Raw genomic sequence first — 24,988 nt, 5'->3', positions numbered from 1 at the left:
ATCACAACGCAGTCAGCCGCACGCTGTTGTCCCACTACGAGTCTAAGTGTGTCATGTCTCGGATGCAGTCAGAACTACCATGTTTAGTTTAAAGCTGTAACACTGACATTTTCCAGGAAGCGTGAAAGACAAGGGACAAAAGCGAACGTGTTTTATTATCTTTTTTCCTGTTCATTGTCATAGTTCAGACAAGTAATTTCTGGGAAGTTGAGATTTCCAAGGAAGATGGCCAAATAGGTGTATGAATCAGTGACACGCTTTCAGCAGGCTAGGGGATCGGGTCTGTTTCAGTGAACGTAGACTAGAGTCGGGAGATGGTACAGTGAGCAGACAGACAGACCAAACCAGTAGCAAACGTGTACTACAACTGGTTGTTTTGCCCAGGGAGGAAAGCGTTAAAACATAAACAGGAGTGCATGGTGTGAGGTGTTGTAAGAGCCACAGCCTGAAACTGTTCCACATGACTAACAGTGAGGAATCTGTGTGTTATAAGACTTAATACATGATAAGAAGACACAGTTCAGCAGGAGTATGTTATAAAAGGAAATATCCATCGATCCATTCATCCATCCATCCATCCATTAATCCATGACGTAGCATATACTCGTTACATTTGATCACCCACGTAGTAATGCCTTAGTGCCATCATATCCTCTAATTGCATCACAAATCTGAAATCTCAAATAATTGATAATGCTAACGACAATCAGGCATTGCAATGTTACAATGTATTTTCCCCGACGAAGACACTGGTTTGGAGCCATGCCTGGAGCAAGCAGCAACATATCAGCTGGTCACGTGACATCGCAGTGGAATGCAGTAGGCACCACGAATGAAGCTTAATCGGGTCGTCATTCTGGTGAGTACCTCTGTAATTAGTTTTCGTGAACAAAATATCCATTTCATGTTGACAGCGACCTGTTGTTACAAAGGTTGACAGTCGTATGGATAATAAACATTCCAGTACAGTGCGGAGTGAAAGTAGATCAGGTCTGGCGTGCACACCCTTGTATTACAACATTGCTATATTTGATTTGGCAAGCTGTTTAGTATCAAGGTCTCTGTATCAAAGGTCGACTGTCGTAACAATAGGAATAAGCATAGACTCACTCTGATCTGTTGTCCACATGATACCCTACACCCTACCTAAACATCGATCATATTCACAAGGTACGTCAGTCTGTTATGTCTCAGGTGATCGCCGTGTCACGTTGCCCCTTATCACAGGTGCGCAGGTACAGATTGCTGCCCCATTGTGTACATTTACTGCAGTAGTTCAATCTGATTTATAGATTTATGAACAGTGCTATATATTGGATTTGACTATATAGATGTATCACTAGTATATAGGGACGGCGACCTTTTGACAAACACCGGATGTTATTCATTCAGGATCGATTAAGTTGACGCTTAACACATTACATGATACAGCGTGTGGTAGCAACTGTTTCAGTATATTATGTGGCAAACAAAAACGTGTGTTACCTGCTCCCCAAAACCTATACAAAAGAAATACAGCGGTTAATAAATTTTAAACATCTGAACAGTAAATGTGAACCGATGTTTCGAAACACAAAGCATCTGAATAGTAACTGTGAGCAGAAACAAAGAAACACTAAACATCTGAATAGTAACTGTGAGCAGATATAAACATACACTAAACATCTGGATAGTAACTGTGAGCAGACATAAACATACACTGAACATCTGGATAGTAACTGTGAGCAGATATAAACATACTCTAAACATCTGGATAGTAACTGTGAGCAGATATAAACATACTCTAAACATCTGGATAGTAACTGTGAGCAGATATAAATATACACTCAACATCTGGATAGTAACTGTGAGCAGATATAAACATACACTTAACATCTGGATAGTAACTGTGAGCAGATATAAGCATACACTAAACATCTGGACAGTAACTGTGAGCAGATATAAACATACACTAAACATCTGGATAGTAACTCTGATCAGATATAAACATACACTGAACATCTGGATAGTAACTGTCAGCAGATATAAAGGAACACAAAACATATGATTAATCAAACACACTAACCATTTGAATAACAAATGTGAACAGATATTTCAAAACACTAAACATAGCAATGGCCAAAAAAAAATAAATCTTTACGCACATGAATAGTAAACGGAAACATATATTCCGAAAAACTAAGTACTTGAGTCGTAAAATTTGAACAGATGTTTCGAAACAGGAATACAGATTATGCCAATTTTTCGAGTTTCCCATCACCAGGACCACGTTATTCTAAGCACACCAGGCATTTATCTGATTTGCGTACCAGAGAGGGCATTATGTGAAGCACAGTGAGGCAAGCCTGTCAGAGGAATTAGACGGGTCATCATCAGGGGAGATAAGCAGGGTTTGATCGCGGCATCAACCACTGATGTACCTGGATTTGATAGTCGTATCGACTACTGCTTAGCCGGGATTTAATCCGGTTACCAAGCAATGATTTGCCTGGATTTGATTATATTTTCAAATACCCATTCACCTGGATTTGGATTTGACTGTATCATAAACCACTGATTTACCTGTCTTTAACTATGCTATCAATCATTGATTCACCTGGATTTGACTGTATCATAAACCACTGATTTACCTGTCTTTAACTATGCTATCAAGCATTGATTCACCTGGATTTGACTGTATCATAAACCACTGATTTACCTGTCTTTAACTATGCTATCAAGCATTGATTCAGCTGGATTTGACTGTATCATAAACCACTGATTTACCTGTCTTTAACTATGCTATCAAGCATTGATTCACCTGGATTTGACTGTATCATAAACCACTGATTTACCTGTCTTTAACTATGAAGGCCGGGCGGGACAACTTAGGAATGGCCAGCGAGTCCTAACTTGACATACAGAAGGGAGCAAGCTACAAAGACATATTTTATATCATTGGAAAGATCTCGAGGAGATGAACACGGAAAGTTCATTTGCCAGTGTGTTCACGTGTTAATAAGCTCACAAATTGGCTCTGAAAATGCATTTCTGCAGAAATTTCTGGCAGAAATTTTTTTTTCCGCAGAAATTTCTGGCAGAAATTTTTTTTCCGCAGAAATTTCTGGCAGAATTTTTTTTGCCGCAGAAATTTCTGGCAGAAATTTGTTATTTCACTACCAGAATTATCTTAATTTAACAAACAAAATTAGAGAGTATAAGTAATGATACTGCTGCATGAGTGGTAATTTCAGGTTTATTCCAAGTAATAAGCACTTAGCGTGATCAACGGATCTGATATTTTTGTTTGATACCAGAATTATCTTAGTTGAATAAGATTAAACACAATCGTTAAATAATTTAATATAGACTTTCTTTAAATGGTGTCGTTTTCTCTGTTTAAAGCCTATTAGTACCAGTACCAGTATTGGGTTGCATTTTCTAATCCCAATAAGCCTACATTGTTTTTGCATGCGACATGGGTTGAAGGCGAATAGAGACGAAACCGGACATATACTACATACATACAATATAATAACAATGTAAGACGTGTGAGCCATAATTTGAATTCTTCAACATGCCCGAAAAGACCAGCGTACCAGATGAGATGATAAACAATACCTATGTGACAATGCATCAGTGTTCAAAGTGTCAATACCCGCGAAAATGTAATTGCCTCTTTGAAACAATGATTTTTGCCGAAGTGGCCACCGAGTTTTCACACCTGTTAATCCCATTCAAGAATGACTAATGTGGTACAATATCCCCTTTATATTTGTTATTCCTACCTTTTTTTAACCAAGACCCTAGTGAGTGAATTATCGTCCCATCATGACAGAAGCTAGTGAGATAACTTGATTGGCGTGTTTTCGCAACAAAGGCCAGTGGTTGAAATGTTAAATTGTATAAATGTGTCTGTGATGATGGCAGTTTATATCACTGTTCTAGTGTACCGTCGGCATATTATCAGTTACATGTTTTTAAACAGGAATAGTAAGAACTATGTTGGTCACTCGTGGATTCGTGCAAAATACAGCGTTAAACAGTTTGAAAATATTCCAATCATTATGATTCATCCATCCACTTCTAAGCACACACAATAGAAGAAGTTGTTATCCATAAATATTATATATTGAAATGTTGGGTTTTGTACATACAGACCTTGAAACTGACAATCTGAGTTTGCACTCAGTTCCGTCCGACCCAGTCATCCGGGAAAATGGAGGTAGTTTGTTTGCAACCCACAGACGTAATAACATGTCATGTGTACAGGAATCGCACCTGCCTGTCTGTCTAATTACATAATGTGACAGAGACAGACCCCAGGTGCACGAGCCATAAAGCAGTGTAGTTTGTTTACGGTGTATAGCCTGATACGTGTTAAGTTGGTAAATGATTGAAGCTAAGTACTGCATATTGTCATTAGCAGACAAGCAGAGTGACAGGTGACAATAAACAGCAGACGTTGCGCTTTGTCTATGACATAGACTGCTTGTCACAATCAATGTATTCTTTGTTTCCATATACATGATTTAAAACATTTCAGTTTTCAAACTGAACTATGAAATTAGCATTTCTAATACTATACATTTTTTTCAAAAGCATGGGTTGCAAATATGCAGGTACTGTACCAGTGTATTGTTATTATTGCCGAACCAGGATGCTTGTAACCACATGAAACATCTCTTGTTCTCCCACTTCGACCGCAACGATAATCTTGCACACATCACTTGTATTTATACGAGTTCAAGTTGGCTTTCCGGTTCAAAATAATCACTGCACATGTGCTATGGGTGGTGAAACCACTTTTCCCCCTGCGCTGGGGAAGCGTTTTTTCAATCGCGTTATTTTCAACTTCATCACTTTATTTTGCAGTTTTGATAATTTGTTACCGAACCGATTCAGAATCTGCAAAGAACTGTTTTGTGTTGCATGTGACCTTGAACCGACAAGACGTACTGGATATACTCTATAAAACGTCTATTGTCCATGCAGCACCAACTGGCATTGTTTCGCTGTATTTCCCCAGTGGCCGCTCTCTGGCTTGCGCAATTATTAACCGCGGTGTCCACTCAAGGCCAACCGAACCGGAACGATGACCGCTTATAGAGACAACCTGATAAACCACGTTAACAGGTGTGAATACTCGGTGGCCACTCCGGCATAAATTATTGTTTCAACGAGGCAATTACATTTTCGCGGGCATTGTTACTTTGAACACTGATGCATTGTTTATCATTTAATCTGGTACGCTGGTCTTTACGGGCATGTTGATGAATTCAAATTATGGCTCACACGTCTTACATTGTTATTATATTGTATGTATGTAGTATATGTCCGGTTTCGTCTCTATTCGCCCTCAACCCATGTCGCATACAAAAACAATGTAGGCTTATTGGGATTAGAAAATGCACCCCGATACTGTTAAATTAATCTTGCACGACGTGAATCCACTAAGAAGTTACAACTGTGTTATGATGAAACGGATGGGAATAATGCATAAGCCTTTTAAATTGTAAAAGCTATAATGAAATACGGTTAAATTCACACTGTAAAATTCTCGGTTGTCTGGTACTAATAGGCTTTAAACAGGGAAAACGACACCATTCAAAGAAAGTCTATATTAAATTATTTAACGATTGTGTTTAATCTTATTCAACTAAGATAATTCTAGTATCGAAACAAAAATATCAGATCCGTTGATCACGCTAAGTGCTTATTACTTGGAATAAACATGAAACTACCACTCATGCGGCAGTATCATTACTTATACTCTCTAATTTTGTTAACTTAAGATAATTCTGGTAGTGAAATAACAAATTTCTGCCAGAAATTTCTGCGGCAAAAAAGATTTCTGCCAGAAATTTCTGCGGCAAAAAAAAATTCTGCCAGAAATTTCTGCCGAAAAAAAAATTCTGCCAGAAATTTCTGCAGAAATGCATTTTCAGAGCCAATTTGTGAGCTTATTAACACGTGAACACACTGGCAAATGAACTTTTCGTGTTCATCTCCTCGAGATCTTTCCAATGATATAAAATATGTCTTTGTAGCTTGCTCCCTTCTGTATGTCAAGTTAGGACTCGCTGGCCATTCCTAAGTTGTCCCGCCCGGCCTTTATGCTATCAAGCATTGATTCACCTGGATTTGACTGTATCATAAACCACTGATTTACCTGTCTTTAACTATGCTATGAACCACTGATTCACGAGGATTTGTTTGTGTTATGGACCACTGATTCACGAGGATTTGATTGTGTTATCAGACACTGATTCACCTGGACGTGATTGTGTTATGAACCACTGATTCACATGGGATTAATTGTAGTACCGACTACTGACTTGCCTGAATTTAATTGTCTTATCAAGCAATGATTTATCTGGATTTGGTTGTCTTTTCATATAATAATTCACCTGGGTTTGACTGTAATACAAACCACTATTTTATCTTTTTTGTTCAATTGTGGGATCACACATTGATTCACTTTTATTTGATTGTGTTATCAACAATTGGTTAACTAGGATTTGGATGTGATATGAACCTCTGATTCACGTAGATTTGAATGTGTTGTCAAATACAGATTCACATGGATTTGATTGTCTTTGTCAAACCCTGATTGCATGGATTTGTTTTGAACCACTCATTTGCAATCAACATTTATTCATCTGGATTTGACTGTACCATAAACCACTCACTTGTGATAATTGTGTTATCAAACACTGATTCACCTGGATTTGATTGTGTTATGAACCACGGCTTCATGTGGATTTGACTGTTTATGAAACACTGATTTGCAATCAAAACTTATTCATCTGGATTTGATTGTATCATAAGCAACTCACTTGTGATAATTGTGATTCACCTTGATATGATTGTTTTAGCGGGCATTGATTCACCTGGATTTGATTGTGTTATGAACCACTGATTTGCAAGGGTTTGATTGTGTTATCAGACATTTATTCACCTGGATTTAATTGTATTATCAAACACTTTTTCACCTGATTGCGTGGAATGGATTGTGTTATAAACCACTGATTTGCAATCAACACGTATTCATCTGGATTTGATTGTGTCAGCGGGCATTGATTCACCTAGATTTGATTGTGTTATGAACCACGAATTCACGTGGATTAGCTGTTTCTGAAACACTTATTCACTGGGATTAGAGTGTGTTATCAAGTCATTATTCACCTGGATTTGTTTGTATTATCAAACACTTTTTCATCTGGATTTGACAGTGTTATAAACCACTAATTTACCTTTGTTCAAGTGTGTTATGGACCACTGATTCACGTAGATTTGATTTAATTCCCAAACACTAAACATCTGATTAGTTATTGTGAGCAGAAATAAACAAACACTAAACATGCATATTCATAGAAATTGAAACAGTCATCACCTCGATTTGATAGACGTGTCATTTGATTTGATTCACATGAATTAGGCTGTATCATCGCCCACTAAGTTTTCGGGAAGTAATTAATTATAAGATGTCGGAGGGAGGACAACCTAGTTGTTAGCTCATTACGCAAAGGATTCGGGTCGGGTGCTCCACAGGGATACAACGTGAAACTCATTTCTGGCGTTTTCACTTGGATAAGAGCGTCGAAAATTAAAGACCACATACTACATCCTGCCCTTCATTCGATGAACCACTGTTAAAGTGGTTGTTATTCGAGTTATCAGTCGCTAATATACTCGAGTCTGCATTCGCGGTGTGACACTGTCCTGAGCGATGTCGATGTAGTACTCGCCTGGATAACCCATCATACTTCCTGAATGTGCACGGTGTATTAGACACCGAATTCCCTGATAGCTGTGCGCATTGCATTGTCGGTTAACTGGAGCAGGTCGTTAAAAAACAATCTGTCACACGCCTTCAGACATATCACATAACATGACGGCGCCGCGAGGTCAGATATGTTTTGAGTGGTCTGATAAAGTAAACAAGGCCGGCTCACACAAGCATTACTTAATGGACACGCCCATAGGGATGAAAGGTTGTACAACGCAAATATAGCTTGTGATATGAATGAAGTATGTGGATAGTCTTCAGTGTCGATACTGAATATTCATGATTGTAATAGAACCTGTTAGCCAAGTGAAACTAGCCGTGCTCCCTATACAGAGTAGACTATGCCCTGACTGGATTCTCGGGGAATATGCTCTACACGGAAAGACCCAGCCGTCAGAACTGTCACATTCGCGACGCATTGTTTGTTGCGCTCGGAATTTGTGCTCGACTGCGTGCAAACTAACGACATGAAACAGCATCCTCACTCGTTAGCATGTAAGGCGTGGGTTTTTTGTGGTGAGATATGACTTGAGAAGGTTGATCACCATAATAAGGTCCATGTACCTGCATGGACCGATTTTATACCATACGTGTTCGCTTATGGTTGAGTTTATTATTGTGGAGGGGTGCTTATTGAGTTGATAGTCAATGTGTACGAACCGCCGAAACAAGGTCGCCGTTTGACATCTAAATGTCGAGAAATCGTGAGAAGTGTCATAAATTTCTTTACACAACAGTCTCAGTTGGTAGTCCCTTTGATTATGATCAGCGTTTCACTGAGCATGTTATGCTTATTAGTTTTCAAGTAACATTGCAAATCAGCGGTCACTATAATGTTTCGCATTCGGGGTTTTTTTAGGCAGGAGCTCCCCTATTTAATGAGCTAACACGACCAGCCGTTCGTGCCATGTGACGGGTCATGGATATGTAGAGTAGCTCAGGTCAAGCTGAACTGCCTTTGCTTGTTATGTTTCGGTAGGTATCAGTAACGTATGTACCACATTCAGTGACGTGGTGTGAGTGAGTGAGTGAGCGTTTAAGTCACATCGGTAATATTTCAGTCCTAGCGTGACTACAAACAAGTTACAATTTCACAAAAAAATACAGGCAAATTAACCTGTCAGCGACGGACAGTAAAACACCTAGTTCATTACAGATCTCAGTTTGAAACTAGTAATTAAGACTAAAGACCTTAACTATAAATGATACTACAATTTAAAAACACGTTTTGTATTACCAACGACTACACATGAACACCATGCGAGGGACCACAGACATGGAATAACATACTTTAGTCGCATGTTCCTAGAGCAGCCCAACCTCTGGAAATGGACAGGTTTGATAATACCAATAATACCACGGCTTTCTTGCAGTAAGTTGACAGCGTCGACCTAGCTACCTGCAACATGTGTGTGTGTGTGTGTGTGTGTGTGTGTGTGTGTGTGTGTGTGCATAAGTCAGCATACACTTTAAATTGTCTCTCATCCCTTCACGCCGTTCTCATACTGACATAATGTTAAACACCCCAGAGTTTTGTCCCTTGAACAACCACAAGCACAGCGTTCAACACCTTGTAGGTTACACAGCCAGACTGTTTCGCATACACTTCTGTCGTAACGGTATATGTTTTTGTATAAAAATCATCCAGGATGACAAGAGCCATTTCATGTACATCATGGTCTGAACAAAAAAGAAATAAAAAAATGCAAACATAAATACCGGCTAACTTATCCAGCTATGTTTTCTGAGTACAGGAAGGTGAAAATATCAGCCCCAGTTCCACAACAAATGTCACCTACTTGAAAATATATGTGGACACAATAAGCATATGACATGCGGATAAAAACATGCGTCACCAAATAATAATTGTGTTTTTTTTCATTTACTGGAGGAAGCGCCTCTAAAAATGCAATCTTACAATATTTAGCCAGGAAGTGCTGCCACATGCCTCTTTCGTTTGTTTACGTACACTACTTGTTCAGCGTGAGCGAGCAAGTGTTTCGAATATAGAGCAGCGAAACATGCGTGGTAAGCTACAGATAGGCCTACAGTGTTTGTGACCTTAAACGTACATTGTAAACCAAAAAGTCACACTGTGTTCTGTAATCTGATTGGTTGAAAAACATCAAATGGTATTAGATTCCCGGAAACTGCATGACTATTCACTGCGTATTGACATGTGAATAATTATTGTCTTGTGTCATCAACAGTGGTGTCGTCATTCAAATCATATTGTGACGTAAAGTTAGAATGACGTCACAAATGAGCAACTCCAGATGCTACCATGGAAACCAGCTGAAACGGCCTGCTGATGACACTTTACTGCTGTACCCGTACTAGATGTAAACGAGTGCAGACACCAAAACCCTTTGGGTTACTTTTGTGTTTACAGTGTCGATAAACATCATGTGTTGGCCAATTTCTGGGTGTTATTGAGTATTTGAAGCACGAGAATATTTCACTTGAAACCTCTGGCTGACGTCGTCGGTTCCAAATGCATTCCCGTGCTTCAAATACTCAACAACACACGGAAATACGTACACATTCACTATCACTAATCTATGTTCTTGAGCGCTATGTGTCCCGATTTTGATTCGTGCAATAGAACACGGAGATAAATAATGCACTACCGGCTTCAATTGCACAAATGGAAACAAAATATCGGCATCTAATGACATCAGGATACCCACATCCTCTCGTATGTCTTATGCAAGATGACCAGCATTTCAGAACAATTTCAGTGTGAGTGAGTGAGTTTAGGTTTACGCCGCACTTAGCAATATTCCAGCTGTATGGCCGCGGTCTGTAAATAATCGAGTCAGACAACCCAGTGGTCAACAACATAAGCATCGTTCTGTTCAACTGGGAACCGATGACATGTGGCAACCAAGTCATCGAGCTTGACCACCCGATCTCGTTAGTCGCCTCTTATGACAAGCACAGTGGCCTAGGAGAATTTCAGAAAGCCAAATGAATGCATCTTAAATTTTCTTTCTGTTTGTTTGCACTCAATCTCGTTACTACATGGCTGAAATACTGCCCATGTGACAATAAATATTAACTCAGTCGATTTCGTGTTGTAATACAATGTTGATGTTACTTTCTTTACAGCTCCAAGCCCACCAGAACCATGGTATTCATACGACTTATTCTGATGTTAGTCGGTGAGTATGTTTGGTCGCCACAACTCTTAAACTGGAGTGAATTTTGTTTTAGGTTTTCGCCCTCCACACTGTTCCAGCAACATCGCGGCGGGAAACACATGACAAAGACTTGACATTGTACGCATGTAGTTAAGAAAACAATCCCGATTTTCAGCGTGACGATATCCGTGAAAATGTCATGGGTTCCCATTTGCATAGATCGATGCTCATGTTGTTGACTACTGGATTGTCTCACGCAGATGGATCAAATTATTTAGATAAAAACGCCGTCATGTAGCTGGAATAATGCTGGGTGTGGCGTTAAACAACAAACAAAACACAGATGCACTGCATCACAGTTCTTGTATTGCTGCGTATAACTATTGTGGGTTTTCTTTTGGGCCTACAGGGATTACTAATATTAGCATACATAATACAACACTATTCGGTTTGTTTTAATCTTCCTTTGTCTTGGCCCTCCTGAGAGGGTTTGTATGTCATAAAACATTCAAGTCAATGCGAGCGAGCGGGTTTAGTTTTACGCCGCACTCAGCAATATTCCACCTATATGGCGGCGGTCTGCAAATAATCGAGTCTGGACCATACAATTCAGTGATCAGCAACATGAGCATCGATCTACGCAATTCGGAAGCGATGACATCAAGTCAATGTAAACATACCAGGCTTTTTAAACGTAGTATTTTCGTTGTATAATTGGTGGTGTAAATCCAACTAGGGTGCATGCAGGTAGCAAAGGTAATGCAAGTCCCCATGGTCTCTAGTGTGGTGATCTGCCTTCTGTTGTAGGCTGCCTATAGGCAGTTTTCATATTGTATTGTCCAAATTGTGGTATTGGGTTTAATTTCTCAAGCTAGTTTTAAATCTATATGTGATATTCTAGTTGTGCTACTGTCCTTTATCTATCTTTTTAAATACTCACTCACTCACTCACTCACTCTGTTGTCCTGTCTTCTTTTGCAGCTTTAGCGTATGAAGCACACGGCCAGAAGAATTGTGAATGGGGGAAGTATGGAGAAACTTGCAGTAAAGACTGCCCGCCAAACTGTATGCCTGATTCAATCAGGAATCTCACACATTGTCAGAAGGACACAGGGAGGTGTTCTGAGGGATGTGTTCCTGGATGGTTTGAAGATCTCTGTGACCGAGCCTGTAGCACGAACTGTCTGAGCAAAGTCTGCAATCGTCAAAATGGCATCTGCACGTTTGGTTGTAGTGGGAACTACATAGGGGATTTCTGCAACACTGCTCCAGGTGTGAAACTAATCTGATATGCGATGACAACAATTTATTTCTTAATATATAAAGATCTATTTCTGTATCTTGCCAAACAGAATCATGCTGTTCACAGTATTCGCTGTAATATGGCTACAAAGTAAATCAACATTAAGACAAATACAGACAACCTTATTTTGTTATGGCATTTAATTCAGGACATCCATTGACCAAATATTTCTAAAAACCAAAAACTCTGCAGCCATGTCACATGGAACTTATTTCTAAGTATTTAGTCTGTATTCTTAATACTTATCACTACTGCAGTCTACATTGTCTTTGGCAGCCAGCATGTTCACCTTTGTCTCTTACTTCTAATTAGAGAGGATGACATCTGAGGCCTTTATTGGTCATCCCCCTTGGCTGTGTCTGTCATCACATCAACTGTGGAAGGAAGTGTTCTTGTTCCTCTATCTGTTCTATGTTGACTCTTGGCCTGTAGTTGTTAAAAACTATATATATATATATATATATATATATATATATATATATATATATATATATATATATATCACTCTCTCTCTCTCTCTTTCTCTCTCTCTCTCTCTCTCTCTCTCTCTATATATATATATATCTTCATATCTATATTGGTAGTGTGGAGTGTGGTTTTCGGCTGTTAGTGTAGGGGCGACCGCGAGCGGGATAATGTCACTCGCAGGAAGTCCACTTCCTCATTCATGTTTACTTATTTGTCATTTTTTGAGTAAGCAACTAAAGAATGTCAAACTGAACGTATTCGTTCGTCTTAATCACGAGTTAATCCCATCAACTGCATCTACGCGTTGACACTTATCTGATAAAATTCATGTTGAAGTATTTGCTCTTATCATCCCATATTTGTCGTAAGAGGTGACAATGGGCCGCTACGTCAGTAATGATGTATTATTGAGGAATACCATCGTATTAATACGATATCTGTCTCTGGTATGTTTGTTTGTCTGTAATAAGGATATGAGATCGTCTAGCAACAGGTGACATAAGGATAGCTGGGCTGAAAATACGAGCATTAACAAGTGTCACGTCTTCAGGATTATCATATAAACATACATATGATGTTTTGACTCAGTCCGTAGCCGACGCTTCATTCACTTTCTTTGTTGACATCATTACGTCTTCCGGGAAACTGAGCAGACATTAAACCAAATGTAAGATAGCGAGACATTCGTAAATTTCTTTTGGAATGATATATTGAAATGACCGTGGTATTTTTCCGCCTGTTGATATAATTTCAGATATTGCTATATTCATGCGAATGTGACGGTTTGCTGTGCATGTTGTTTTCAAATGACCAACAACTCATAGATATCAAACTAAAAGTAAATAGATGCCATTAATGTATTTAGATGATGCCGTTAAATATCAGTTCACTCACTCACTCGATGAATAACACTGAGTTCATCTGTGTTTGCACAGGCACGTCAGTGGCACCTCCTCCAGTCACCACATGTGAGTACAAAACAGTCAGATAGATGGACGGTAACATAATTCTGATACAATCATATTGCTCGTGACGATAGACCAGCAACCCGCGTTAACGAAATGCCTGGGTTATCTGGGGTAATAATAATAATGTTCAGTGTATGCGCTAAGAGCATGTCCCTTAGTGGTGTGGATGAGGCGCCATATAAGTACACTTATTATTTTTTACAGATTAAGATTGAAATGCAGCAGAGAGGGTTCAGGTGATCCTGGCACAGTCAGGCCGGTAAGGCTCATCATCAGCTCAGGGACCTCGCCCCCTCTACACGCAGCCCAGACAGCAAATGGGACTTGTCCCAGGAAACACTGCCTAGTCGAACCCACCAAGAACTTTTCGGAGAATATGAAGGCTCCCCAACACTGCAGCTTTCTGCATTACCCAGATTGTCAGAAGGGCTGTGCTCCCGGTGGAGAACCCGGGCACTCTCCTGATCTGCACCAAGAGATCAGGAGGTACCAAACCAAGGGTACCGAGAACAATGGGGAGCCTTACGACTGTGTACTTGGGATGCAAGCGAGACATTTCAAAGCGAGGTCCGCATATTAATCAGGCTTTTCCTGAATCTTGCCAATCACATTGCTGTCAAAAGGGACAGAAAATTCAATGATATAAATAATTTCATTAGTTTTATCAAAAAGAGCAAGATCAGGTTTTTTGGCTGGAATTCGTCTCATGCTGTATATTGGCCTATTCCAGAGACGTTTGAAAGCATCATTTTCCAAGACGCCCTGACTTGTTCAGGGTCGTACCATGGATGGACCTCGGAGTCAAAGCCACAGGCATGGCGCAGACGATAATAAAAGCAGCGAGCCATGCCATCATGTCTTTTAAGGTATGCTGTTTGTGCCAAGGAAGGGCATCCGCTGGCAAGATGTTTGACTGTCTCTGTGAATTCATTGCAAAGACGATATTTCATATTGATACTTTCTTTAAGATCTGGCGATTGCGAGTGGGAAGTGACTGGTCCTGAGCAGCAAAAAGGAAGCCCTCAGGTTCAGCCGACCAGCCGACTTCATCCAGGCGAAGGAGTCAGTTGGATTGCTGTTCTGTTCCACACACTGCATATACACACGATGCAGTGGCTTCTCAGACAGCTTCTCCACAAAGGACCTACTCTGGGCAGACTTGGTGAAAGACTTCACCTGGTTTGCTCCCATCACTGTACCATCCAGCAGTACATCGCCATCAACAAAATCAACTTCAAATTTCAGATTGTGTCCAACAACCTTGGCACGCTTAAAATAGCCGTGGAATTCCTTGCTTTCATCATGAATCTTGACATGCATCACCAGAAGATCATCTGACAAATAAATATGTACAAAAGTACACAATAAAATTCTGTCATGAAGAGCTTCCACATTAATCAAACCCCGACCTCCAGAATTGATTGGCATATATAAACGATTAAGAGAGGAACGAGGGTGGGGTGCTCTGTTATCAGACATGATCCTTCTGGTCAGGCGGTCAAGACTCTGGAGGTCTTGTTTTGTCCAATCAAGTACTCCAAAGGAATAGGAGAGGACTGGTACAGCAAAGTATTGGTGGCTTTGACTTTGTTTCGAGCATTTAGCTCTGAACTCCAGATTTTCTTTAAACGAGATTTATACTCGGCCCGAAGTTTATCCTGAATTTGGGCATTCTGGAGCTGGTCTCGAACTTGCATTCCAAGATAGGTGTAGGCCTGATCTTCCACAAGATGTTCAATAACTCCTCCCCCTTGTAACTTGACCGACCCATCATTAGTTACCTTGCCTCGTTTCAAATGAAGAGTATTACATTTGTCGAGTCCAAGTCATGCCAATATCATTAGAGAAGGACTTGACAAGGAGAACCTGTTGTTTCAAATCGGTCTCTCCTTTGGCAAGGAGCTCGATGTCATCCATGTGAAAGAGATGAGTAAGAGGTGTTGGGGATCTGTGCTGAGGAGGTCCGGGATGGTACCCTTCCTCCCCGTTGAGCAGAAAACTCAAAGGATTTAGAGACAAGAGACAAGAAAGCAAAGGGCTGAAGGAGTCCCCCTGAAAAAATCTCCTTCTGATTGTAATAGATTCTGAAGTCTGCACCTGCCCTTGCGAATACATCTCAAACTGAGTCGACCAGCAACTCATTAAAGACTTGAGTAAATCAAGTAGTCGCTGAGGGAGGTCAATACACTGAAGAGACTTCAGAATCCATTCGTGAGGGACAGAGTCATATGCCTTTTTGTAGTCTATCCAGCACATGGAGAGGTTGCGGTGGTACGTTTTAGCCTCCTCCAAAATCATTTTCTGTACAAGAAGGTGATCCTTGCACCCCCAACATCCCTTTCTCGCCCCCTTCTGCTCTCTGTAAATTATCTCACTGGAAGAGCAGTAAGATCACACGAGGTTTGTCAAACACCCTGTGAATAATTTGTATTGAGTATTTAGGCATGTGATAGGGCTGAAGTTTTTTAGATCAGTCAAGTCTCCTTTTTTGGGAAGGAGTATTGTGCGACCTTTGCAGAACCATGGAGGAACATCACCTGTGTCCACAAGAGAACTGAAACAGTGAAGTAATGGTGTTTGGACGCAGGGAAACAGTTTCCAATACCGGTTTCGAATGCCATCAGGCCCTGGAGCTGTATTAGATTTGGACTTTTTACTGACACTTTTCAGGCAATCTGGTGAGATGTAACAGACAAACGACCTGGTTTCTTCCCCATGCATTGCATGATCATAATCACTGACCCATGTTGCCTCCAGGTTACATTATTATTGTTTATTAGGTTATACTTGGTTGACAGATGATGCGGATGACGTTGATCACTGGGCTATCTGATTTTTTTCTTCCTATTTTTTTCTCAAAGACTTCCGCGATATATTTGGAATATCGCTACGTGGGGCATTAAACAACAAACAGAATAAAAGAGAAACAAAAAACAGACACATACATAGTAACATTATTATTTGTTATTCATATTTTTTGCAACAGATGCATGGACGACAAAACCGCCTGCATCAACCCCCACGGAAACTACGAACCTGGCTGCCATCCTTGTTCCTGTGTTCCTCATCCTGGCTGTTGTCGTTCTGGTGATCCTCATAATGTAAGTGTATACCTGACATGGGATGTCTCACTTACACATTCCAGACACATGCACAACTTAAATATGCCGTGAACATAAACCTTCTCGAGATGACAGGCACTACATACTGTCAACCGGCATCAACAGTCTTCACGTGGCGTCAAAGGTCACCATCTGATATCCGTGCGATAAATTAGCAGTTACTGCGGTTACTCTATGAGTTGTCCAGGGTTTGTATATGTGTCTATGGTCTACACGTTCCACAATAACCTCCCATACTTAAATGTGTATTTTCAGTTTTGATAGGCGAAGACGGAAAAGGGGAGAAAAAGGTTGGATCCCGGAATCAGTGAGATCGAGAATCCCATGCTTGACCACACCTGATGATGCAGCTACCAGGTAATACAGAAATATAAGTTGATGCAGCGTGCCTTCATTCTCGGCATCACACAGTCCTGTGTCGTTCCGTAAAGAAAATCACTCACAGTGTAGGGTTATGAACAAAAATCTCATTTCTGAATATCTGAAACCAGTTTGACAGATGATTCATTATTATGTTGTGATAACGATTTTCTTTGTATATTTGCAGACCTAGCGAAGAGGGTGAGTAAAGAGCCTTGTTCCATTTCAGTACTACTAAAGCACCAATATGTTTATATGGGGTTTATACATCGTATATTCTACTTGATCAAAAATAAAGGTAACTGTGACCTTGCCAATGCATACATTAAAGAGATTGAAATAAATTACAGGGAGGGAATGCACTTCATCTGTTGGCAAGCAATGGTCCATTCAGGCAGAGCCTTTCTTACAAGAAATAACACAATCTACGGTTCCAGGAAGATACAATATTCCAAAATTATGACTGCCATCTACTGTAATGTTTTCAACGTTTTGTAAAAAGCTTTCCCTTGATAGTTTTCTTGATGTATTATAGATTGGTGCTTATGATTAAATAAATAAACATTACCAATAAACAAAGGTGATGAACAGTAGATCTATGAACGGTGTACTCCGAGCTGAATTGCTACAGGTATTGACGAATGTGATTGTTTAGTGTAAGTATTATGTGTTGAATGAAACCATCATTTCAGAGCCATTGAAGCAAGGGGAAGCAGATACCGACAGTGAGTATGAACTATGTGTCATTATGTATGGATTGGGAGACGTGTACTGTTGGATGAAAAGGAAAGAACCGACTAGTTATATGTTCATACCTGTGCTTTAATCTTCCAAATGTTTTCGTGTTTATTGTATCTGTTGTCATGATATTCCTGATATATTGCCGACGAGACGTTGAATATTAACTCACTCACTCACAGTGACGAAACATGAGCAAGAATGATATGCCAAGAGTCGGGTACAGTGTTTCACTCTCTCATGATGATGCTTTTAAATAGACGTAACAAGCTGAGTTATGTTTAACCATGATAATGCGCCATGTTTCAGAGCTCGAAATGGCGGAACAAGGAGAAGCAGACATTGACGGTGAGTATGTAATATCAAAACAAGCATTGTTGAATAAGGTGTACACAATAGCAGTAAAGGTTAATTGATTGTCAGTAAACTTCACATTATATCATGGTAAACACGGTGGATGATTCATAATGTCATGGATTGTAAGTAATGTTGTTTGCCAGTTTTACAGGGGCATATATATACTTTATAAACATAACACTGTTCTGTCAGTATTATATAACTTTTGTCGGTGTTACAGACACATACATATCCTTTATAAACATGGCACTGTTCTGTCAGTTTTACATCACTGTTTGCCGGTGTTACAGACACATACAATGATTTGAAGTGTAAAATTCATATTAGATAATTATGATAAGCTCTTATTTGGGACATAATCATGCGCTTCACACTTATCCGACAACTCTTTTTATACATTCACCTGGGATAATGCTTAACTGGAGTAGTTTAGACAAAACTATCTGACTGCAACATCTACCAAAAGAATATAGAGATATACATGTAAAATCTCTATCTATAAATTATGTAACAATTGGATGTATATATACGGATTAAATCACCCAGCGTTGTTTGTACATAATTGATTTGATTATCATAATGCCACATGTGATGGGACTTCATGAAGAGCAGGATGCAACTGCCATGTTATATGGTACAGGATGATTGTTTGCTGTGCAACAAACTCTTAAGGGAAGGTGAGCTCATTCCATATGATATACATATATAGTGCGCCATAACAAATGTTCCTACACCTTTGCATTGCGTTATGAAAAGTACACAGACTGATTGTTTGGCACACACAAACATGTAATCCATTCATATTATTTTCTGACCAGCATCAGGGAAAGATGACGATTCATCTTGCAGTTTTGAGCTCCTGGACGACAGCAACCTGCCGCCTGGTAAGAAAAGAAGGATCTTTATCGAAACCTGTTTTCTTCAGGGAGAGCCTTGTTTTGATATTACCTTATTGTATGCAAATTCAGGTGCATGTACTTCAAGTGATCTCTGTGCAGTTAGCGACACAATGAATAAATTATATTCAGTTGGTGAGTGGGTTTTCAAACAGATATAAATGTACTGAAGAACAAAAAGCAATTCTGTTTAAGTCAGGTTGTTAAATAGAAAACACAGTGAGTGAGTGAGTGAGTTAATATTTAACGTCACATCGACAAGATTGCAGCCATAACGTGACGAGAACATACGTGACAGACAAAGAATATATATATGCATATTATGTCTACGAAGTACAGTAAAATAGAAAACATAAACACGAACGTTTTCTTCAGCTTTCATTTGTTCGAAACTTGCCTTTCTTTTGCTGTTCAGTATGTGGTATTCGTGGTGTTCTCACTCAGTATTCGTGACGTGATCAACAAATGAGTTGATGTGGTAAGTTGAAATATATCAACGGAGGTTTCGGTGGTTTAATATACTTATCTGATTTAACAGGTACCCTGGGCCAGAAGATAAAGGATGTCGAAAAAGTGTTTGTTGAAAGTGAGAGCTTTAAGAGGGCGCAAGAAAGGCTAGACATGTTTGGTCATGTGACAATAACTGGTGGTCCGGGAGAGGGTAAAACGTCCATGGCCCTGATGCTGGGAGCTGAATACAGGAAGCAGGGGTATGAGCTGGTACTGACTGAGGATCACAATAAAGTACGACTGACTGAATACCTCCATATCGGCAAAAACGTCTGTATCATATTTGATGACATATTTAAGACAGTAAGATCAAATAAGGATCTGTACGGAATTAAACATTTCTTGTACGACCTGCATGTGTACCTAGGACAGTCAGAGTCCAGGTCTGAAAGACGGTACCTGGGTCTGCAGCAAGAACCAAGAGAAGATACGAGAGAGCTCGCTCAGCCTCACGTCTGTGTTATATTCACTACAGAAAGCAATAACCTTGAGTATGCATTGTCGAATCTAGGACGGCAAAGTGTTTTCATTGAATCATCGCATGTCCAAATACAGTACACAAAAGAGGAGAAGAAAGAATTGTGGCAGAAATACAAAAGTCCCCAGACGAGTTTAGATGAGAACAAAATTACTGCCCATGAAAACACATTTGTAGGGTTTCCTCTGGCATGTAAATTGTTTTCGAGTTGTGCAGGCTTTCAAGTGTATCATGAACATTTTTTCGAAAAACCTTTGTTCTACATAACAAACCAGCTTCGTACGACTATTAGTTCACTGGATCATAAATCAGCTGCTCTCGCATTGATGACGTTATGTGAAGGTCAGCTAAGTATTAGTCAACTGGAGACTGAAGGAGTCATCCAAGGCAGTCAAATGAGGCTTAAAGATGAAAAAACAGACAACCAGCAGAAGTCTGAAGGTCTAACTCCCGGCAGTCAAATGAAATCTGAAGTTGCTAGTCCAGACAGTCAAGAGACGCTGGGAAGTGTCAGCCCAGACAGCAAAGTGAAGTATGAATGTGAAAATCAATCAAAACCTGAAGGTGTCAATATAGACACCATACTAGAGCCTAAAGGTGTCACTCCAGACGATCTTTTGACGTCTGAAACTACCAGTCCTCACAGTCGACTGAGACCTGAAACTGCCATCCCAGACAGTCAGGTAGAACCAGTGGAAGTGGCCAGGTCAGACAGCCAAGTAAAGCCAGAAGCTGTGAGTGCAGACACTAATCTAGACACTGAAGGTGGCAGACTAGACCATCAATTGAAACCTGAAACTCCTGAAGCCGTCAGTTCAGACAGTCACCATCAGACTGATAGAGATAACCCAGACCTAGAGGCCCACCTTCATGCAGTCACAGCCCTTGTGAAGACATTCACCAGACAGGATGTCGCTAAGGCGGTCCGGAGTTTCTACGGTACGTTTCTGACAGAAGGAAAGATGACAACATTTTCACATTCTTTGATTTATGATGTGTGTGTTTCTGTTTTATTTAATATTGAACCAAAGTTTACTCTCGAACACTTCAGTATTACTTTTCTCCTTGACCACATCCAGGATCAGCAACCTGAGTCTGTCCCTACTCATAAACACAAGCTCTCTATTCCTTTCTCAGAGGACAACAGGAGAATACTTGTTGACAGAATGGTTGATGCTTTCACCAGTGGTGCTTTAACTGAATACATCTGGCATCCCATATGGAAACACGAGTCTATAGCCGACGAATTTTCTCAAAAGATCAAACATCTTTATGAAGTGTCTGAAGATGCCAAGCATCACATTCTGTGGCACGCTTGTGTCACTGGGAACAAATATGCATTGGGACAACTTGTAAGTCAGTGTGATATCAACAGAAGTGGTTTGAATGGCTGGACACCGTTAATGTATGCAGTTGTCTTTGAACAAATGGAATGTTTTGACATCCTCGTGAAACAAGGAGCTGACGTCACTCAGTGTGATGACAACAACTACAACATCCTACATTTGGCGTGTCTATATGGCCATGCACCCACAGCAAGACATGTAAAACATTTCGTCAGACGTAATCCTGATTCCTATGCCAAGCAGTTTCTTAATAGTCAAGCAAGAACAGGCTGGACACCAGTGATGTGTGCAGTAGTATTTGGATTTGAGGGTGTGTCGGACTGTTTTATACATCCCAAGAAGAAAAGTGATAATGTAAAAACCAAGAAAATCGATTTCGGTTTAAGGGATAGCAACAACAATACCCTGCTCCATCTCGCATGTCAGCGTGATGGTAAGGCGACTGTCGAAAACCTGCTACCCGACGTAAAAATAAATACCCGCGGCAAAAATGGACAAACTCCATTAATGTGTGCTGTATTGTCTGGGAGAATGGGTGTGTTTGACTTTCTCGTGTCTGAGAAAGCTGACCTGACACTGACAGATGAAGATAACAACAGTCTCCTTCATGCGGCATGCACTGTTCATGACGTGACCATGTTGGTGCATATGAAAACAAAACTTGACGTCAACATTCGGGGAAAACACGGCTGGAGTCCAGCCATGAAGGCAGCTGTAAATGGACATAAGAAAGCTTTTGAACACCTCCTGGATCCACAGAAGGCTAATCGCCAATCAGATGACAAGGGAAATAATCTTCTTCATCTTGCATGTCATGGAGGAAATGTCTCCATTGTGAAACATCTACTGCAGATGTTTGACATCAACGGCCGTGGAAACAACGGATGGACGCCAGTGATGTTTGCAGCTGCGAATGGTGTACATAGCGTGTTTGAACTGCTTGTATCAAAGGGGGCCGACGTACGACTTCGGGATAACTCCAACAATTCCGTGTTACATTTAGCATGTGTCGGGGGGAATAAGTCCATTGTGGACACGGTGTTGCCCAAAACCGATATCAACTGTCTGGGAAACAAAGGAAGACCAGCAATAATGGTCACAGCATTGCATGCCCGACCCAACCTGTTTAAACTACTGTTGTCGAGGAAAGCTAATATCGAACTGGTTGATGACAACAAAGACACTATCTTACACCTTGCTTGTGAGGGTGGGGACTATTCTATTGTAAAATATCTGATACGGAAGTGTGGCGTCAATGCTACTGGAAGACATGGTCGAACACCAATCATGGCTGCAGCTTTGGCTGGAAAGAAAGATGTGTTCGATTTGCTTGTGAGTCAGAATGCTGATCACACTGTGACCGACGACGACCAATACAATGTCCTACATCTGGCGTGTGAGGTAGGGAACAAAGCTATTGTAGAACATCTTGTGACATACTTGGAAGGGAATCCTCAAGGTCAGAAACAGGCTGTTGATCAGCATACGCCCAGACTAGGTGATACTTTAACAATCGTAAATGAGGTGACTGGTGGCTTTGATATCGACATCAGAGGCAAAAATGGTCAAACACCACTGATGAGAGCAGTTTGTGGAGGCCATATCGATGTGTATAAATTCCTGGTAGAACATAAAGCCGATCGCACTCTGGTGGACAAGGACGGACAGTCTCTTTTACATCTTTCTAGTAGGCATGGTCTGCTTCCTGTGATTGAGCACATCATAGACTCTGTTGATATCAACAGCAGAGACAATGCCGGTGTGACACCCGTCATGACATCAGTTGCTTATGGCAAAGATGCTGTGTTTAAGTATCTCCGAAAAAAGGGCGCTGATTTAACACTAGTGGACAATGCAGGGAATGATGTTTTGCATCTCGCCCAAAAGAGAAAGAACAGGCACATTGTAGAACTATTGGAACCACAACAAAAGGCCAAACGACACTCTGGACTACAGAATATGTCATTGTTTTCTAAGAAGAAACGACAATCACAAACTGAAGGAACGCAGATATCTCATAAGTGAGAATAAAGGGAACAACTGAAGTGGCACATAAGTCGTGCTCACCTGAACAAGAGAGGATGATAAGATGACACACAGCTGTATGAAATTTGATGATCAACAAATACACTAGCGTGTCAACGTCCATCGTTTGTCACGCATGTCTGAGGTCAGAATGATGGTATCTGTGGACATGGTATTGTCTTCAAGCTGCTGATACCTGAGTACCTGTCTTTACTCAACAGGTACGTTGAATGCAGGTATCGAAAAATACAAAGTAACTAAAGAAAACGATGTTCCAGTATGAACCTTGAAGCACAGGTATGTTTGATATTTCGTTGAAGCTGACGGGATGAAGGGTCATATTTGTTGACTGGCTTTTATTCCTGCTCAACATCGAACCACACGTGATGTGTCACTAGCAAAATGACCTTCCAATCTTGTATTTGCCCAAGTCCTGTGTACCTCAAATGACAGCTTTTATATTATTTTCCCCGGGAAGTATTAATTTTTGACCAAAGGACACATCGACATGAAAGGAGGTGTTGGGCACCACCCACGGGGTACTATTGTGTTTTCAGCAGGTTACTCAGCATAAATGTTGTGTACTATTATTAACTATTATTTTTTCACTTATGGTGACATCATCTTCATCATCTTCATCATCTTCATTATCTATAACGTCAGTCATGGATATGGTTTACTCTGTACATTGAATATTGCGACGTTAAATATGAGCGTACTCCCTCATTTATAGTTATTTGATATAACGTTATAACACTAATCAGGTACCCTTAACCTCTGGCACAACGAACTGATGAGAAAATGAATATGTACATGATGCTTGAATGAATGGAAATAACACAACCTGCACCTTATCTGAAAACAACAGAATATCCAGAGCAGAAAATCATCTTAGATTCATGGAGAAGTTGGTATTTAAGTGAATGATTCATCTGTCGAGGAGGAAAGGAATAACTCAGACACATGAAGAAGAAGTTAACAGCCACAATATGTTCTTTTATACAAGAACATGGTCTTGTTTGAATTATCGTACATGCACATATTGACATACATACTATACTTTATAAAATTAGTGTTGTCGCTGTTATTGACATAGTTATGATCGCTGTTATCACGATTTTAATAGCAGTATTTTTTGCTATTTTTATTTTTAAGATATGTGGCAAGCATCTGAAAGAATGGTGTAAATCCCCACAAAAGGCAGATTGTAATTCCCGATATACTGTCACTTATTATATTATGTTCGTCAGTTAAAAGTTGGCATGCACTGCATGCTCACCTATTAGTTTTATTAATATTTAAATTTGCTATTCTGGTTATCATGTCACTGTCGTAGTGATATCTTGATGTTCATGACTTTCTGTCGTCACGACATGGCTGAAATACGTCCGAAGTGACGTCAGTTTTAACCCACTCGCATATGCGAAATGGACAGTTTATTTGCTTGCTTTAATGGACTTTAAGGTCAACATATCACAAATAAAATAAATATTTATGAAGTCA

The 24,988-nt window shown here is 40.1% G+C and overlaps 1 protein-coding gene across 3 annotated transcripts; it reads left to right on the top strand.

Moving 5' to 3' along the window:
- The first annotated feature begins 323 nt into the window (after nucleotides 1-323).
- Nucleotides 324-24,988, top strand: LOC137259806 (uncharacterized). Of its 3 annotated transcripts, XM_067797421.1 has the most exons (11): nucleotides 324-859; nucleotides 10,883-10,935; nucleotides 11,896-12,186; nucleotides 13,621-13,653; nucleotides 16,640-16,754; nucleotides 17,031-17,132; nucleotides 17,323-17,336; nucleotides 17,828-17,860; nucleotides 18,183-18,221; nucleotides 19,049-19,114; nucleotides 19,665-24,988. In XM_067797421.1, exons 2-11 carry the CDS (start codon nucleotides 10,902-10,904, stop codon nucleotides 23,483-23,485), a joined length of 4,548 nt encoding a protein of 1,515 aa, XP_067653522.1. In that variant the 5' UTR covers nucleotides 324-859; nucleotides 10,883-10,901; the 3' UTR covers nucleotides 23,486-24,988. The 3 variants fall into 3 exon arrangements, with proteins under 3 accessions (XP_067653522.1, XP_067653524.1, XP_067653525.1); XM_067797423.1 differs by lacking the exon at nucleotides 13,621-13,653; XM_067797424.1 differs by lacking the exons at nucleotides 324-859; nucleotides 10,883-10,935; nucleotides 11,896-12,186; ... (4 more) ...; nucleotides 17,828-17,860; nucleotides 18,183-18,221 and adding an exon at nucleotides 18,285-18,907.

The sequence above is a fragment of the Haliotis asinina genome, chromosome 13 (assembly GCF_037392515.1).
Source record: "Haliotis asinina isolate JCU_RB_2024 chromosome 13, JCU_Hal_asi_v2, whole genome shotgun sequence".
NCBI lineage: Eukaryota > Metazoa > Mollusca > Gastropoda > Lepetellida > Haliotidae > Haliotis > Haliotis asinina.
The sequence above is the reverse complement of the archived record's forward strand: the minus strand, read 5'-3'. Positions and strand labels throughout refer to the sequence as shown.